The sequence below is a fragment of the Dromiciops gliroides genome, chromosome 2, assembly GCF_019393635.1.
Source record: "Dromiciops gliroides isolate mDroGli1 chromosome 2, mDroGli1.pri, whole genome shotgun sequence".
Taxonomy (NCBI): Eukaryota; Metazoa; Chordata; class Mammalia; order Microbiotheria; family Microbiotheriidae; genus Dromiciops; species Dromiciops gliroides.
Window position 1 is genome coordinate 285,272,639 of NC_057862.1, and position 15,336 is coordinate 285,287,974.

Genomic DNA, 15,336 nt, shown 5'->3' on the forward strand with positions numbered 1-15,336 from the left:
TAAAAGGCATACCAAGTGATATGATTACAATGGATTTCTCGAGGTCAAGGAACTCGAGAAATTATAATATTACACATTTACAAAATTAAGACTCAATAACCATGGACCCATAATTACTTTTAAAGAAAATTATCTCTAAATGTAACTGGAAAATAATAAAATATTTATATGGGGGAAAAAAGAATCTATCAGTTCTTTCTCTGGATGTGAAGAGCATTTTCCATCTTGAGTCCTTTGGAATTATCTTGGATCATTATATTTCTGAAAGAAGCTAAGTCACTCATAGTTGATCATTATATAATGTTGCTGTTACTGTATATAATGTGTTTCTGTTCAGCTCATTTCACTTTGCATCAGTTTATGTAAGTCTTTCCAGGTTTTTCTGAAATTTACCTACTCATCATTTCTTATAGCACAATAGTATTCCATCATAATCATATAGCACAGCTTGTTCGGCCATTCCCCAATTGAAGGACATCTCCTCAATTTCACTTTTTGCCACCATAAAAAGAGATGCTATAAATATTTTTGTACAGGCAAGTCCTTTTCCCATTTTTATGATCTCTTTGGGATATAGACCTAGTAGTGATATTGCTGGATCAGAGTATGCACAGTTTGATTGCCCTTTGGGCAAGGAAACAGGCCCTGAATAACTCTTTTTTAATCAGATTCAATTAGTAGACAATTACTGAATAACTTGGGCCCCTAAGGGACTAACAAGATTGTGGCAGGTGCTTCCAGTCCTAAGACAATTTTTTAAGAGGTAATAGGTCATAGTGAATAGAGAGGGCTTGACTTAGAATCAGAAAGATTCAAATCTCATTTCTGACACACATCCTAGCTCTGTGACCCTGGGCTGAACTCTCACTGAACTTCTCATTGCCCCAGTCAATTCCATAGATTAAAAATTGCAGAGTAAATCCAATCTACAATGGTAGAGGAAGTTCCCCACCCAGAGCACCCCTCAACAATGAAATCACAATAGGCAAGAATACTTTGAAGTCAAGACTTTGGTGATGAGTGTTCTGTTCAGGTCTGGTCGGTTGGATGTCATCTCACTATGGCTAGGGGTTCGACTGACCTATGCTGGAGAAATGTTGCCTAGATTTTTATTAATCCTCTAAAGCATATGAAGGTGGGGGGGGTGAGTTAGGTGGCACAGTGGGTAGAGCACTGGTCCTGGAATCAGGACCACCTGAATTCAAATCCCGCCTCAAACACTTAAAGGCTGTGTGACTCTGGACAAGTCATTTGCCTCTCAAAAAACAAACAAAAAAATAAAGTATATGAAAGGTGACCTCATGGCATCCACAGGAAAGGAAATGACAGGTGAAATAATGCATTTGGAGATGATGATGCAGGCTGATACCTGGGGACCAATTTGGGACTCTAGACCATGTACCATGTTTCTTGTATATAGTAATCATTTACTCTCTTACTACATTTTTTGAGGCAAAGTTGCATAGTAGATAGTGTGATAAAATAATGGGATTTGGCAGGCACCCAGGGGCCCCACCTGAAGCTTGATTTGGAATTGAATGAATTGGGTGAGACTGAGAAACTGACTGAGAACCTACTTAAGAATGATTAAATCGAGACCACACCTGGCTGGCCCTAAGTGGGGTGTTGTTCTCAGGAGCTGTGGACTACAACATCAACAGGAGACCACCCTCAACCAATCAGCTTGAAGGACCTCCCCTTTCGAGGAGGGAGACAGGAAGTAGGAAGGTGAGGGTAGCTCCCTGGATCTTGCTCTTTTTCATTCAGACTTTGGCTTGGCAGCAGAGAGACAAAGAAAAAGAGAGGGCCCCTCAGGCATTGGCTTGGCAGTAGAACTTCACGTGGGCTCCTTGGAAAAGCAAGGGTTTCTCTCTGGCTATACCAAATAGATCAAAGCTAGGGTTTTCCATTCTCTCTCTTCACTAACTTCTAATACACTTTAATAAATCCTTAAAAACCTAAACTCTTACTGAATTTATCAGTAAATCTTAGCCAGTTTCCCCCCAAAACTTGGGGGAGCATGTTAGGACCCACATTAGATTTTAAACATCACAATAGGGATCTACCCTTGAACCTGGAATGATCTGAGTTTCAGCCCTGCCTCTGATACATACTGACTGTGGAAGCCTAGACCAATCCCTTAAGCCCTCAATGTTCCAAACTATTCTGACACTATAAAGTTACAGAGAAGGGGATGATCAGCCTTGGTATAAGGAATTTCTTTATCTGAGTGTTCACCATAGCAATGAAATAACAGATCCGTACCCTAGTCCTCCATAATCTTGGTGCCTTTGCTCTGAGACTACCAGCAGTTTATCCTGTCTTATCTTGTCTGTAAATAGTTGTGTGTTGTCTCCCCCATTAGACTGTAAGTTCCTTGAGGGCAGGGACTATTTTTTTGCCTTTCTTGGTATCCAAAGTGTCTGGCACATGGCAGGCACTTAATAAATGCTTGTTGACTTGTCTTACTTGTTGATTATCCTTATTCTATTGTATTTATCAAAGAATGGGGAGTATTATGGTGAACAAGTAGCTAAATTGGTTATGGGCTGGGGTGAGCAAGGCCTGGGCAGAGGACCCTCTATGATATTTACAATAACCTCATTAACTTTATCTTTAAGAATGTAATACCCCCGGGAGGCGGAGCCAAGATGGCGGAGAGGAAGCAGCAAGCTGCCTGAGCTCTCCTTCTGTTCCCTCAAAATGAACATTAAATCAAGCCTCTGGACGGATTCTGAAACTACAGAACCTCCAAAGAGACAGAGAGACACAGTCCTCCAACCAGAGATAATTTAGAAGACTTCAGGAAAAGGTTGGTCTGACTCGGGCAAAAGGGAGGCCCAGCACAGGGCAGCAACCCAGCGCCGAGGGGGTCGGGGCAAGTCAGCAGGAGCTGCGGGCCACAGCCGGACAACTGAGGCTCCCGGAACCTGGTTCAAAAATCTGGTGGCCAAGAAGGACAGTGGAAAAACCTACCTGCACCGGCCGGGAGGGAGACGAACGGGTCAGGCGGCATCAGACGCCGGGGTCTGGCGCCTGGCTGGCCGAGCGCAATCAGACAGGAAATGCAGGGTGGGGGATCTCCACACACCATAAAGGCCTCAGAGTAAAAGCCCGGTCACACAGCACCTATACCCCTGCACAAGAAGCCCAAAACAGGGACCCTGGTGCCCCCAGAGCAGACCTCAACTTAAAGAATAAATAAATAAGCTGCAATAATGAGTAAGAAGCAAAAAAGAGCCCTCTCCATTGAGAGCTTCTGTATCAATAGGAAAGAAGCCAACACAAACTCAGATGAGGACAATAGCCTCAAATTGTCTACATCTGAAGCCTCACAAGGGAAGGTGAATTGGTCGCAAGAACAAAAAGCCTTCCTGGAAGAGCTCAAAAAGGATTTTAAAAATCAATTGCAAGAGGTAGAAGAAAAAATGGGGAGAGAAATGAAAGCAAAACAAGAAAACTATGAAAAAAGAATCAGCAGCTTGGAAAAGGAAGCTGAAGAAAACAAAGCCTTAAAAAATTCATTTGGCCAAATGGAAAAAAAGGTGCATAATCTCACTGAAGAAAACAATGCCTTAAAAATTAAAGTGGGACAGTTGGAAGATAAGGAATCCATGAGACACCAGGAATCAGTCAAGCAGAATAAAAAAAATGAAAAAATAGAAGAATGTAATACCCCCTCCAAATCCAGGGGGGAAAAAAAGAACTGTGGAATATGGATGCTGATTGAACCAAACTATTTCTTTTGTTTTGGGTGCTGTTGTTTTTTCTTTTTTGAGGTTTTTCCTTTCTTGCTCTAATTCTTCTCTTATAACATGACTAATGAAGAAATATGTTTAATGTTTTATATATATATATATATATATATATATATATATATATATATATATATATATATATATATATATATAACCTATATCAGATTACCTGCTGTCTAGGAGAGGGATGGAGGGAGGGGAGGGAGGGATAAAAATTTGAAATTGGAAATCTTATGTAAACAAATGTTGAAAACTATCTCTACATGTAGATGGAAAATAATAAAATACTTTTATCAGGAAAAAAAGAATGTAATACTACAAGTATATTATATCAAGGGTTCAAGAAAAGAAATGAGAGATAGAAAAGTTAGTAGGTCCTTGGCCTTGGAGTTGGTACATGAAATTAGCCAGATGCTACAGGAAGAAGATAAGAAAACCACAATGTGGAATCATCAAAGAATTAGTCAGGATAACCAGAGGATAAATTGAGGTTCTGATAAGTTAGCACAGTAGCACTGTTACTAGGACCATGGAGGAACATCTCCCTCCCAAGCTTGTGCTTGGATAGGACCAGTGCAAGACAATGCAAATTGTACCATACAACCAGGAAAGGACATAAAGCTCTGATGTTTGTCACTTAAATGTCGGAGCTGTGTGTCCTTTCTGGGCTGTTGTGTGACATTTGGGGTTGTTTGAGTGACATTTGGGGAGGAGCCACACCTTCTGGTTTTGGCTTTGGTGTGAATGGAATAGAGCTCATTGAATGTAAGGTGCAGCATCCAGAGAGGAAGCTGGACTCAAGCCACAAATACACAGTGACCTTGGCTCCCATAGCTCCAACTAAAGTCATCAAAGATTGGCCACCAAAGGGTGATTATTTTGGTTCCAACTATGTAGGATTAATATAGTAACTGGATAATTCCCTTATATTACTTTATGACCCCAACCACAATAGAAGGTAGAGGCAGGGGAAAAGGTCTTGGCTGTCAGTAGATTCCCAATTAGAACCTGGGTTCAATGAAGGCTACAATTCTAGGGAAGATCTGACAAATGTTAAAGCTGAACTATAATACACAGTATGGACCCCAATACATAGAATGTTTGAGTTGGAAAAGAGCTCGGAGACTATCTAAGCCAAAGGTTCTTAAGCTGGGCTCTGTGAACTTTTGTTGTTTTTTGGTTTGGGGGGCGGGGTTTGTTTTTGTTTTTGCGGGGCAATGAGGGTTAAGTGACTTGCCTAGGGTCACACAGCTAGTAAGTGTCAAGTGTCTGAGGCCAGATTTGAACTCAGGTCCTAGTGAATCCAGGGCTGGTGCTCTATCCATTGCACCACCTAGCTTCCTCCAACTTTTGTTGTTTTTTTAATAAATACTTTAATATTTGTATTTCAATATGACTGGTTTCTTTGTAATCTTTTGTATTTTATTTTATGCATTTAAAAACATTCTTCTAAGAAGGGGTCCATACACTTCACCAGACTTTCCAAAGGGTCCAGGACACAAAGAATAAGAACCTCTGATTTAGGCCAACAATCTGATTTGACAGAAAAAGAAACTGAAACCTAGAAGGGCTAAATGCGTACTGTAAGGTCACAAAGGAAGTCAGAGACAAAGCCAGGAATAGAACACAGGTCTCCTGACTTCCAGGCTGGCACTCCCTCCACTATCACCATGCAGTATGTTCAAGGCACTTCAAATAATAAATGGCAAAGAAGCCCATAGGTTGAATAGGAGAGGCAAAAGCAGCACTGCCAACCTAAGCCAGTGCTTCAGGCCTAGTCATCACTGGGATAGATTCATATCAATATTTCTCTGGGAGTGATGCTACTGGACAATACTGAGAGTGAAACTTCTCCTATGTGGTTGAAAAGGTTCTCAATTGGACAATTCCATCTTCAGGGTTTACTTGGACTTCTGCAGGTCTTCTGGTCTAAACTATACAGGCAGTAGTTCATGGACTATTCTGACATCAACTGTACTATCTGCTTTTGTCATGTAGAAATACCAAAGTTTTCCAAACTCTCTCATTACTTGTCTACAGGCTCTGCATGGTATGGCAAAGTCATTCTTGAAGTTACTGGTAATGACAATGGCCCAGAACTCTTTGTCCCCTTCCAAGATGGCCTGAATGGCAGTTCATTCTGCACAGATGCCTATGGGTAGGTAGCATTTTCTATGTTGCATCCTGAAATAAACATTCCCATCCAGGGGTCAGCTCTTGACCCCACTGGGAAGTTATTGCAGGGAAAGTAGGCAAACTTCTTGGCTTCTTGGCCCTTGCCAAGGGTTGTTAATAAAAGTCACCTATTCCATGGGGCAGCTAGGTGGTGCAGTGGATAGAGTACCAGCCCTGGATTCAGGAGGACCTGAGTTCAAATCTGAACTCAGACATTTAACACTTACTAGCTGTGTGACCCTGGGCAAGTCACTTAACCCCAATTTCCCTGCAAAAAAAAAAAAAAGAGTCACCTATTCCTCAGTGACAGTAGAGGAGATGAATACAACTGAAACACACATACATCTTTCCCAATAGATTGTTAGCTCTCTCTCTGAGAGCAGGGGCTATTTAATTTCTATCTTTATTAAAGTCATCATGTGCTAGACATTGGTCAAGGTACTAGAGATACAAATGCTTGTTGATTGATTGAAGACAGATTTTTGAGATAAAAAGAGTGTTCTCATTGAATGGACTTGATCTTTTAAGTACAGTGGGAAGCATAGTTGTGAAGAATGGGGGGAGACAGCTGGGGTAATGAACAAAGAGGAGAAAGACTGCCATAGCTCTGTGAGGAAAACAATGACAGAGCTGGGAAGCTGGCAACCAGAGAACAGTTGAAGTGATGCTGTGGGATGATGCTCTGCATATAGTAGGTTTTTAATCAGTGTCAGCTGAATTTCTATTGTGGACAAAATCAGTGTAGTTTTGAGGTTGGTGGCTCAAGAGAGAGAAGATGCTATCCAGTGCTCAGAGTTTGAGACTGGCAGAGAAAGAGGGTTAAGGGGGCAAAGATATTAGAGTGGTAGTGAGCCTGTCATTTAAACAGTTTGAAGTTGACCATGGGGTCTATTCAACCAAGGTAGAATAAGAAGGTAAGAGAAACCAGAAAGGGGCTTAGAAGTAAGGAGACTGGGAGACTGAGGATGGGCAGAGAAAAGGTTCATAATGTGGAGGCTATGTAGCCAATAGTGTGCACAGTCTCTTCAGACCTCAACCTCCTAAGGAGCAACCAGGTTCAACCTGCCTGAAGAAGGTCCCTGAGCAATCTTGAAAGAACACCATGGAGTGTGGCAGAAACTAGGTGGAGACCAACATCTCACACCATATACTAAAATAAAGTCAAAATGGGTACATGAGTTACACATTAAGAGTAATACCAAGTAATCATGAAAAAGAGAAAAGGGGGAAAAATTGTACAAAAAATATTTATAGCAACTCTTGGTGGAGGCTAAGAATTGAGAATCAAGGAAATGTCTATCAATTGAGGAATGATGGAAAAAGCTGTGCTATATGATTGTGGTGGAATGGTCTTTTGCTACTGAAATGACAAACAGGATGATCCCCCCAAAACCTGGAAAGACTAATGAACATCGATGTATAGTGAAGTGAGCAGAGCTGGGAGGACACTGTGCGTAGTGACAGCAGTATTGTTCAATGAGCAATTGTGAATGACTTAACTACTCTCAGCAGTGCAATGATCCAAGACAATCCCAAGGAACTAATGAGGAAGCTTACTATGCACCCCTATAGAAAGAACTGATAAAAAGAACACTTGTGGATTGTACATATATAACCTGATTGTGATCTTGTGGAGGGGGGAGGAAAAGGAGGGAGGGAGGGAGAAAAATTTGGAACTCTAAATCTTACGGAAATGAATGTTGAAGACTACCCTTACATGTAACTGGAAAATAAAATAAATGTTTGTTGCTGAAAAAAAAAAAAGTGATACCCAGGGACAACTAGGTGGCACAGTGGATAAAGCACTGGCCCTAGATTCAGGAGGACCTGAGTTCAAATGTGACCTCAGATACTTGACACTTACTAGCTTTGTGACCCTGGGCAAGTGACAACCCCTGTTGCCCTGCAAAAATAAAAATAAAAATTTTTAAAGAGTGATAGCATAAGCAAATAAAGAGAGCATTGAATAGTTTATCTATGAGATTTATGGGCAGAGGAAGAATTTAGAACCAAAGAAGATATAGAGAGAAATAAAAAATGTAAAATAGATAGTTTTAATATGTAAAATTATTATATAAAATTAAAAGGGTTTTGCATGAACAAAACTAATGTAACCAAGATTATAAAGGAAACTGGGAAAAATTTTTGAAAGAAGTATCTCAAATAAAGGCCTCATTTCTCAAACTTATAGAGAACTAAATCAAATTTATAAAAAATAAAAGTCTTTCCCCAATTGGTAAATGGTCAAAGGATTTGAATAGGCAGTTTTCAGACAAATGAATGAAAGCTATTTATAGTCATTTTTTAAAATGCTCCAAATCACTATTGATCAGAGAAATACAAATTAAAACAACTCTGAGGGACCACTTCACATGTATCAGAGTGACAAATATAACAAAAAAGGAAAATATTGGATGTTGGAGGGGATGTGGTAAAACTGGGATACAAATCCACTGTTGGAGTTGTGAACAGATCAAACCATTCTGGAGAGCAATTTGGAACTATACCCAATGGGCAATAGAATTGTGCATACCCTTTGATCCCACAATACCATTGCTAGGTTTATAATCCAAAGACATTCCCCCCAAAAGAAAAAGACCTTTTTGTACAAAAATATTTATAGCAGCCCTTTTTGTGGTGGCTAAGAATTGGAAACCAAGGGAATGCCCATCAATTGGGGAATGGCTAAACAATCTGTGAGATATGATGGTGATGAAATATTATTGTGCTATAAGAATGACAAGCAGGATAATTTTAGAGGGGCCTGGAAAGAATTAAAGACTTGGGGGCAGCTAGGTGGTGCAGTGGATAGAGCACCGGCCCTGGAGTCAGGAGGTCTGAGCTCAAATCTGGCCTCAGACATTTAACACCTACTAGCTATGTGACCCTGCACAAGTCACTTAACCCCAGTTGCCTCACAAAAAAAAAAAAAAGAATTATTGACTTAACTATTCTCAGCAGTACAATGATCCAAAACAATCCCAATGGTTTAAAGATGAAACATACTATGCACCACCAAAGAAAGGACTGATCTTGACTGAGCACAGACTTTTTGTTTTTTTCTTTTATCCAAGTTTTCTTGTATAAAATGACTAATACAGTAATGTTTTACATAATTGCAAATGTATAAACTATATCTATTGCTTACCACCTTGGGGAAGGGGGGAAGAAAGGGAGGGAAGAAGGGATAAAATTTGGAACTCAGAACTATAAATTAAAATGTTTATTACTAAATTTTTTTTAAAAGTAAGAAAGAAAGAACGTGGGCTTCAGAGAGAGCCCCTATCTTCTCCATGATATTCCAGTGCACCTAAATCATGAGTGAACACAAGACACTGTGGCAATGAGAATGCTCCAAGGGGGTGCCATATTGTGTAGAAAGGAGAGTCAGGACCATACTGTGTAGGCCTCTCAGAGAGATCTAATTTTCCTTTGTTGCCTTCAGATCAGTGGTGGTTCTGGCAGACCGAAGGAGGGAGAGGTTTCTGAAAGCACACTTTCCTAGAAACACAAAATGGCAGTAGGGAAAGGAATCTTTGGGATCATCTATGTCAATGGCATTGCAAACCTTAAAACACCAGATAAATGTTACCTTTAAGTACTATTATCATAGTTATTATTATCTAGACTAACCCCCTTTATTTTATACTTTGAGGCAGTCAGGACTTAACCCCATTTTTCATGACTCCAATTCTAGCATTCTTTTCCTCAATATGACACTGGTTTTAAAAAGTACAAATATAAGGAAAAAAAACTGAACATTGTTAATTATGATGGCCAAACTTGGCTCCAGAGATGAGATGAGAAAATGGACCTTTCTCTGGTCTTTACAGAGACAAGAGGCTATAGGGATGGCATATTGCCCACATAAAATCAGTTGTGCTTTGTTTTTCTTTTTTATTCTTTGTTTAAAAAGACATTTTTTTAAAATGTAACTGTGAGTTACTGGTACTATTCTAATGTAACCCAGTCCTCAGTTTTCTCAAATGAAAAAACTGGATTGGATGATACTGAAGGTCTGTTCTCTCAGATACTCTATGCTGCTGTTCATGGTTTTATCTGAAGATAGTACACTCTCTCTCTCTCTCTCTCTCTCTCTCTCTCTCTCGCTCTCTTGTCTCTATCTCTCTTCTCTTCTCTCTCTCTCTTCTCTTCTCTCTCTGTCCCTCTCTCCATCTCTCCCTCCCTCTTATACACTCACACTCACACTCACACTCACATTCACACACACACACACACACACACACACGCACACACGCACGCACACTTTCGATTTAGAAACATATGTGGGGTTGAAAGTTCAGCACCAGCCCTCACTAAGAATCAACCCAGGAAAAGAGCAGAGAAAAAGAAACTCCCTCGCAGAGGAGTTTGGGATTCGGTTTTATCTCTTGTCTTCCTCATAACTAGCTCATAGTCAGAAACCTCAGGAAAGGCTGCCATGCGAGGAGAAGGCTTTGGAAAAGCCTAGAAAAGGGCTCTGGGCTGCCTGTGACCTCAGCAGTGGCACAGACCCCACACAGGGATGAGCTCACCAGGAACATGCACCCCTCCCCCTCCCCCTACCTCTCAGTTTGGTCTGGCTCTAGCTATGGAATTTCTCACCAGGGAATCTTCTTACTCTGTGCTACTGGCTGGGGAAGAGGGAAAAATTCACACATACTTATTAGAACCGGGAAAAGCCTCGGCAAGCATCTGAACCAAGCCCTTCATTTTAAACATGAAGAAACCAAGGTCTGGAATTCAGACATCCTGCCTCTCTGTCCAGGACTTTTTGCTTTACACTAAAGCTGTCTTCCTTGCCTCAGAATGCTGGCCCTCACCCCAGGGTCCTCAAGGGACGGGTCAGGAAAGCAGGGCGGGGTAGGGGGCGGGGAGAGATGGCCATGCTGTCCTGACCCAAACCGTCTAGACTGCATAAAAACACCCTAGAGTCATTGCTTAGTTTCCTCTACTCTTACTTGCTGCAGCAAGAGACATCATGGTTTAGCATCTTCAAAATCAGGAAGACCTGGGTTCAAATCCTGCCTCTGAAGCTTTCTGGTTATCACCCTAAGTAAGTTATTTAACCTCTTAGTGCTGCAGTGGGCAGAAATGAGGAGGGAGTGATTTTCAGGCATGGCAAAAAGCCAAAGAAAATGCCTAAAGTTGAGAGATGAAGTGTTTTGTTTGTGGAATACCCAAGGAGGCCAATGCCACTGGATTAAAGAGTACATGCAGGGGAGTAAGGAATAAGAAGACTAGAGAAGTAGAAAGGGTATAGGTCATAAAGGGTTTTGAATGCCAAACAGGACTTTTTATTTGATCTTGAAAGTGATGAGAAGCCACTGTAATTTATTGAATAGGGGCTGACCTGGTCAAACCCATGCTTTAGTAAAATCATTTTGGCAGCTAAATGGAGAATAGATTGGAGTGGGAGAGACTTGAAGACAGGCAGACCCACCAGAAGGCTACTGCAATACTCAAGGTGTGAGGTGATTAGGGCCTGCCCAAGGGTGGTGGTAGGGTTGATGGAGAGAAGGTGGTGTATCTGAAAGATGTTGCAAAGGTGAAATTGACAGGCCTTGACAACAAATCCAATATAGAGGGTGAGAGACAGTGAGAAGTTGAGGATGACACCTAGGTGATGAGCCTAGGGGACTAGAAGGGTGGTGTTGCCCTCTATGGTAAAAGGGGAGACAAGGAGAGGGGAGTTACGGGGAAAGATAATCATTTCAATTTTAGAAATACTGAGTTTATCTGAAAGGCAGCTGGAGATGCAAGACTGACAGTCAGCAGAGAAGTTAGGCAAAATAGGCAGATTTAAGAACTGTCAACAGAGAGATGGTAAGAGCAGAATGCTACACATATTGCCAGATGCACTGTACTTGGTTGTTTCTGCTTAATTGTTTTTGTTACAAGAAACAGTTTGATTCTGGGGTGGGGATTTGAGGAAATAATTGTGATGCAAAAATAGAATGCATCAATATTTAAAAACAATAAAATTGGCCAAATTTTACAATTTTATATGCTTTGTAAACTCAAAGAAGAAGATAGCAGAGTCTAGTAAGAAGAGCACGTGGCTAGGAGTTGGGAGAGCAAAGTTCCAAGTTCTGTGTTTTAAGGCTGGAATAAGTCATTTAACTTCTCTGTTAAAGGAATGCAGTAACTCCTCCCTTACCTTCTTCAGAGAGTATTGTGAGAATACCACGACAGAACAGAAAGCACTCTGAAAACAGAATCTCTAGACATACAAGGAGTTAGGATTCTACTTATTACATACTATGTCTAAATATTAATGAGTGACGAGGGAGCTGTGGTTCCCCTGTTCCACAACATCTCTTTCTGTGGTCTTGAATGGCCTTTCAATTTACCTAATCTTGGGGCTCCTCTGCCCAACAAGGCCTCAGCCAGGGCTCCAAACCTACTTGATGATGAACTTTCTGAGGGCAGAGACATCTTACTCTTTTCTATATCTACTTCACTCCTGGGATCAGAACTGTAGAGTAGGTGTGTGACAAATATTTGTTGAATAAACAAGTACATGCATGCACTTGGCATGACAGTAGAGATACGATACAATCTATCTGTATCTCTGTCACACACACACACACACACACACAGAGCTTTCTCTGCTCACCACTGGTTGAATCCTGTAAGACCATGTGCTCCAGAGCTGGCCAATCTGTGTTTAGACGCTTCACCAGCTTGTAGGCATTTACTGGATGAGACAAGTAGCCCTCAGGATCAGAAGTTGATTTGCTTGTCAAAATATCCATTTTTTCAGCCCAGCTAGAGGGAGAGGGAGACACAGAAAAGATAATTTTTCTCCTTAAATTCAGATTGTCTTCACAATCCTGTTCATTTCTACCAGATTCAGATGGACTTGTTTACCCACATAGGCATTGAAAAGTCAGACCATCAACCTGGAATACTATATCCATATCTAGGCATGATGTTTTAAGAGAAACATCAACAAGCTGGAAAATATCCAGAGGAAGTAACCAAAGATGGAAAGAGGACTCAAACATTGAAGGAAATGAGGATGTTTAATTTATAAAATAGATGACTTAAAGAGTCTTCAGACATCTGAAGGGTTATCGTATGGAAGGAGAAAACTTGCCCCAAATAACAAAGGGTTAAAGTCACAGAGAGGTAGATAGTGTGTGTGTGTGTGTGTGTGTGTGTGTGTGTGTGTGTGCATAGGTGTCTGTTATATGTCATAGTAGGTATGTTGTTCAGTCATTTTTCAGTCGTATCTGACTCTTCATGATCCCTTTTGTGGTTTTCTTGGCATCCTAAGTATAACAGAAGCTTGAGAGCCTTGTGGATAGTAGAAGCTAGGAAAGGTCTCATGAATGAGAGAAATCCTGAAGTTGATTCTTTAAGAAAAAGTAAAAAAAAAATAAAATAAAATGGGGCAGCTAGGTGGCGCAGTGGATAGAGCACCGGCCCTGGATTCAGGAGGACCTGAGTTCAAATCTGGCCTCAGACACTTTACACACTTACTAGCTGTGTGACCCTGTGCAAGTCACTTAACCCCAATTGCCTTACCAAAAAAACAAAAAAACAAAAGAAAAAGAAAAAGTAAGACTTGGACGAGTGGAAAGGGGGAAAAAATGCATTCCAAGCTAGGGGCATAGCACAAGCAAAGTCAGGGGGAGGGGGTTGAAGTGGGCCCAGGGTGGAAAGCAAATCAAAGAGGGCCTGGAAAGTCTTCCAGGAAAGACTGAAAATAAATTGAAGCATATGAATGCAATTGTGCCACAAAAAATTGAAAAGGTGGAGGGGAGGGGAGGGGGGAGGAATACAAAGAAATGAGGTAAGACTCAAAGAAAATGACAGATCAGCAGACCTAGAATGCTCATGGTCTACAAATACACACACATACACACAGAAACAGGTTTGGGAAAACAGTAATATAAATATATATGTATAAATTTATGTCTGTGTATGTATATTAGTGTCTTCCCAATCCTGTTCATTTCCACCAGATTCAAATGTACTTGTTTACTCACCTAGACAAAAGCTTGTCCCAAAGAACAAAAAATAAGAAGTTGCCAAGAGACAGATAATGTGCATATATGCATGTACACACATCTGTATATGTATATATACTTATGTGTATTGTTGCCCCGAATCCAACTTAACCTGTCTTTTTGAGTTGTCATATTTTCCAGAAACACTGGACTCAGAGCATGCAGAAGGCCCTGCATGTGTCAAGGATGAAGCTCCCCCTGAGCTGACATAATTTGTTGGTGTACCCCAAGCTGGACTCCCGGTGTGTCCTTGGGAGGCAAGACAGGCGCCAGCCAGTCTGCGCCAGGCTGGGATACTGCTTATGTGGCTGAGGTCCTTTGCAGAGAAGCAGCCTCACCGTATCTTCATAGTTTAGCAGTTCCCAAGGGAAAAGAATAAGTCTTTTGCCATCACCTTGCTCCTTTCCATGGGGAGTGGTCTTGGTGTCCTGTACCTGTACTGTACTGTTCCCTCTCCCACGTCATGCCCCTTCCAGGTATCCCTTCCTCCCTTCATCCTGCTATTATAAAAATGCAAACAAACTATGAATCTTTGCCCTGGCTTTGATTTCCACACACATGTTTATTCCTCTTCTAATTGTAAACCACATGGCTTGCCCTCAGAAGCCTTCTCCTCATGGCAGAACTTTTCTATAGTAAGTCTCCAGCAGGTGGCGTCATTCCAATCATTACATAATAAACCTAGTTTTCACATAAGTTTTGTGAAAGTGTGATTTCCTGTTGACAGTATACTTGTATATATGTGTGTATTTATGTATTTGTGTATGTATAGATACATATGTATATGCATATAAAGTAAAGAAAAATCTGTTTCTGTCTCTCTCACACAAACACACGCAGTATATTTGTCTATCAGATTTTGTGTTGGACAGGACTTTGGAGATCATTCAATCAAAACGCCTTATTTTACAGATGAGGAAACTGAGGCCCAAAAGGCTCGAGAGACTTGCCATGGGTCACATGAATAGAATCTAAGTCCAAATAATATTATTCTGACTTTATTCTGACTCTAAATTCACCACTCTTCCCGCATTTTCTCTCTATGGTGTGTTTATTAATTTGTTTGATTTTACTTTGACAACTTTTTCCCTTTCTCTCCCATCTAATTGAGGTACAAATAGTTTGAATTGGGGGGTTGCTTGGAAATTTACCACATGCTCGGCCTTTGAGTTTGTTTGTTTTTAAATTTTTTAATTTATTTTTGCAGAGCAATGAGGGTTAAGTGACTTGCCCAAGGTCACACAGCTAGTAAGTGTCAAGTATCTGAGGCTGGATTTGAACTCAGGTCCTGCTGAATCCAGGGCCACTGCTTTATCCACTGTGCCTTGAGGTTTTACTACTAATAATTTTTAAGTTTCTGTCCAGCTTGACTGCTCCCAGCTGCC

General features: G+C 40.9%; 1 protein-coding gene across 5 annotated transcripts in view; it reads right to left on the reverse strand.

The window, feature by feature from the left end:
* The window catches only part of P4HA2 (prolyl 4-hydroxylase subunit alpha 2), a 60,697-nt gene that overhangs the window by 21,801 nt on the left and 23,560 nt on the right, over window positions 1-15,336 (reverse strand). For all 5 annotated transcript variants that reach the window (XM_043989598.1, XM_043989596.1, XM_043989597.1 and 2 more), the window contains one exon: window positions 12,553-12,704. In XM_043989598.1, the coding sequence (XP_043845533.1) occupies window positions 12,553-12,704 (152 nt within the window). The remainder of the gene's footprint in view (window positions 1-12,552; window positions 12,705-15,336) is intronic.